This window comes from Nicotiana sylvestris, chromosome 9 (assembly GCF_000393655.2).
Source record: "Nicotiana sylvestris chromosome 9, ASM39365v2, whole genome shotgun sequence".
Taxonomy (NCBI): Eukaryota; Viridiplantae; Streptophyta; class Magnoliopsida; order Solanales; family Solanaceae; genus Nicotiana; species Nicotiana sylvestris.
Genome location: NC_091065.1, coordinates 146,197,803 through 146,201,730, shown reverse-complemented (window position 1 = coordinate 146,201,730; position 3,928 = coordinate 146,197,803). Strand labels below are relative to the sequence as shown.

At 44.8% G+C, this 3,928-nt stretch overlaps 1 protein-coding gene across 1 annotated transcript; it reads left to right on the top strand.

Annotated features, from left to right (window-relative positions):
* The first annotated feature begins 1,053 nt into the window (after positions 1-1,053).
* On the top strand, positions 1,054-3,537 carry LOC138878384 (uncharacterized). Its single transcript, XM_070158054.1, has 3 exons — positions 1,054-1,638; positions 3,186-3,203; positions 3,439-3,537. Exons 1-3 carry the CDS (start codon positions 1,054-1,056, stop codon positions 3,535-3,537), a joined length of 702 nt encoding a protein of 233 aa, XP_070014155.1.
* Positions 3,538-3,928: the final 391 nt, after the last annotated feature.

The following is a 3,928-nucleotide window of genomic DNA, read 5'->3' as shown; positions in this document are numbered from 1 at the left end:
GCCTATTATGGCCGGGTACGACATGATGCTGATGATGCCCATAGAGGCGTACGTTTTAAAAGTTTATGTATATATATGTATGTATCATGCATTTCATGTCAGTATCCCTCAGAGGTACCCAGATGTTATAGGTTGTATATTCTCTATGCCTGTTTACATTACTGCTCGTACTTATGCTTTCCTACCTTACATAGTCAGTACTTTATTCATACTGACGTCCTTTTTATTTGTGGATGCTGCGTGTTGTGCTGCAGGTCCTGATAGACGGTTAGACGCAGCTTCCTCACCACAGTCCGCTGCCCAGTTCAGCGGTTATTGGCGAGATCCCTTCTCCATACTTGTCGTGGTCTTGGTATGCATTTTTGTTATATATATTATGGGTACATAGGGGCCCTATTCCGGAAATGTTGTAGCACTTATCTTCTTTTAAAGGCTCATAGACAGGTGTCGACTTATGTACAGTTTGGTATGCCTTGTCGGCTAATTTTTGTAGTATAGTCTTTCATGGCAGCGTGGAAGCTCGTACCCTATATATAGTTTCTTGGTTGTTTGGTCATCCCATGTTATATATGTTCTTGCCATTATCTTTCATTGTTGGTTGTTCATGATCCATGTCTACCGTTTATATTGATCTCGTTGGCCCTTAAAGATAACAAGGAAGGTTAGATAAAATGTACGTTGGTGCTCGGCAAGTATGGCCGGCTGCTACTCTTGGCCCTCTAGTTTGGGTCGTGACAAACTTGGTATCAGAGCAAGTTTTTCCTAGGGGTTGTCTTTGAGTCATGTCTAGTAGAGTCTTGCTTATGGATGTGTAGCATGCCACATTTATAATCAGGAGGCTATATGACATCTAGAGTTGTTACCTTTTTCCTGAATCTAGATCGTGCAGGTAGTTAAGTCGTAAGTGTTCGTCTCTAATATTCACTTTGTTTTCTTTTTGTGATGCCTTCGACTCGGAAGAAAACGAATAGTAGATGGCTTGATACAACTGCGGCAGAGGGTACCAGTCAGGTTCCCCAAGCCAGAGCACGCCAAAGTGAGGCTCAAAGTGAGATGTCGTCTCATACCTCATCTACTTCATCTCCTCTAAAGGATATTAGAAGGCACCCAGCACCACCAGTTCCTCCGTCTGGCACTACAGACCAGGATATGCGGAATGCAATGCAGTTGTTAACTAGTTTGGTAGCTCCTCAAGATCAGAGGCAGAATACTGGTGCTGTTAATAATCCGGTTAGTAAGAGAGTTCATGATTTTATTAATCTAAACCCTCCAGTGTTTACTGGATCAGACCCCAACGAGGACCCGCAGACTTTTATTGATCAGGTTCATCGTACATTGCGGGTTATGCATGCCAGTGATACAGAGGCAGTAGAGGTGGCTTCTTATCAGCTACGGGATTTAGTAGTTTTTTGGTATGATAGTTGGGAGAGATCTAGGGGTCCAAACACTCCTCCAGCTATGTGGAATGAATTTTTTGAGGCCTTTCTTCATCATTACTTGCTAGTTGAGATACGACGAGATAGAGCTGATAAGTTCTTGAACCTTCGACAAGGTAATATGAGTGTGCAAGAGTATAGTATGCAGTTTGATTCTTTAACAAGGTATGCTCCCCATATGGTGACCGAGATGAGCGATAGGGTGCATCTGTTCATGAACGGGTTGGGACTACATCTGATAAATGGGTGAACGACAACCTCCTTGGTGAAGGACATGGATATTTCCCGTATTTGGGCTTATACCCAGACCTTAGAGGATTGTAAGTGCCAACAAAGGGCAGATATGGAGCAGGATAGGGGCCAATATAAGAGGGAGAGATTTGCAGGGTATTTTGATGATTTTAGAGGTAGTGTCAAGCCCCAGTCCTCGATGAGTTCGGTGCCACCTGTAGCTAGTGCTCCTCCACAGTTTCAGAGGCCTCGATATGATCTATTTACCTATTTTGGTCTAGGTTAGAGTTCACGGGCATTAGGCTCGCAACATCACGAGGATACTAGTCAGACGAGACCCCCAACACCACGTTGTGATCAATGCGGCAAGGCCCACTTTGGTATGTGTCGTCGAGGTTCTGATACGTGCTATTCTTGCGGACAGCGTGGCCATATGATTCGGGATTGTCCTAACAGAGGAGGTAGTGGTATGGCTCAGCCGACTGGATTTGTGTTTGGTTCTTCCTCATCAGTTCGACCTCCAGCATGGGGTTTTCAGCAGTCGAACAGGTCATGGTATAGGTAGAGGTGCAGTTCAGAGTTCGAGTGGTGCTCAAAATCTAACATATGCTCTAGTAGGTCGATAGGATCTCGAGTCGTCTCTAGATATTATTACAGGTGTATGCGGAAAAATCGGAGGGCTTAATTTCTAGCTATCGAGCCACTTCGGGAGAATACCTCTAGTCCCCGAGGACATGGAGTTGCGACTGAGTCCCCTCCCTCGGGGCTCGTCGAGGCCCGACTCAAAGAAGATGAAGATTGAGGCTAGATCAAAAGGGGAATTCCCAAGGCACGTGGCTATGTCTGATAGAGTCGGCCTACCCAGAGCCTGTGTCGAGGCGTCACGTCTAGTCGTCCCATCTCCATGCTTTTATAATTAATATATGTTGTACTATTAACGATTTCTCCTCCTATTCAAAGGGAACTCTAGCACCTTGTAAGGGGTTGCTTTTGCTCCAACTATTCTACACAAGATCAATAATATCTCTATCTCTCTTGCTTCTCTCTAACTTACTCATCCGAGGCCACTCTTAGCATCTATTGCTTTCATACTTGTTCTTCATTTATTACTTGGTATTAGCCATAGAGAGCCTTATTTAATTATATTCTTACTGTTATCCCTTCCCCGATCACCCTCGATAGCTCGATCTCAGGCCGGATATCGACCTCGAGGCCCTTCATCGACTAGTCCAAAGCCCGGGCAGCAAGCCCCTCAGTTCGATTACTGTCCCATTTCAGCTTGTACCTTATCGTTAAACTTCATACTCCTAACATCAACTCCTCTAACAACTAGCATAAAAACAGATCACGTATTTTTAGAGTCCCATTTACAAATTTAATTGTTGTTACCATTTTCATGGTAAACAGTTTGGCACCCACCGTGGGGCTAAAAATAATAGTGATTATTTTCTTGCTAGTTTCATTACCCAAACACAAGTTATCTTTTATGTTTTTCTTTTTCAAGATCTTTGATTTCAGGTAAAAATGTCGGGTTCGGTAAACAGAGTCGAGAACGACAACCTCGAAAACCACAGGGAAAATGGCGCCTTTTTCGGTTGTCGGCGCGCCACCACAGAATCTCGATAATGCGCACGGACCGACGAAACAACAGGTTGACAAAACCTCACACACCGACAGAAGCATACGACATGGAGACCGACAAGAAGCCCAAAAAACCCTAGCCCGAGAAGAACATGAAGTTAGTCTTCATGTTAATTTTGAAATGTTGCAGGCACAACAGTTGGCTATCACTCAGTTACAAAGCCATCCGAAGACTCCCAGCACAATAACGCCGGAAATAGATCCACCCGCCGAAGAGGTACCAAAGTGATCAAGTAATAACGGATCGGTAGCTGACCCTGCCATAGTAAAAATGCTTGAGGATCTCACCAAAAGGATCGAATCGGATGAGAAAATGATAACAGCCAATGATAAGAAGGTCAAGACCTACAACTCTAAGGTCGACCAGACCCCAGGTAGCCCCCAGTCCTCAAGGGCGTGGATTCGAAGAAGTTCATACATAGGCCGTTCCCTGATGAAGCGGCCTCGAAGCCCATTCCAAAGAAGTCCAGGATGCCGGAACTCCCTAATTACAACGGTACCACCGACCCTAATGAACACGTTACTGCCTACACTTGCGCGGTAAAAGGCAACGATATAAAGAATGACGAGATCGAGTCCATATTGCTAAAACAATTCGAGGAAACACTCTCGAAGGGGGC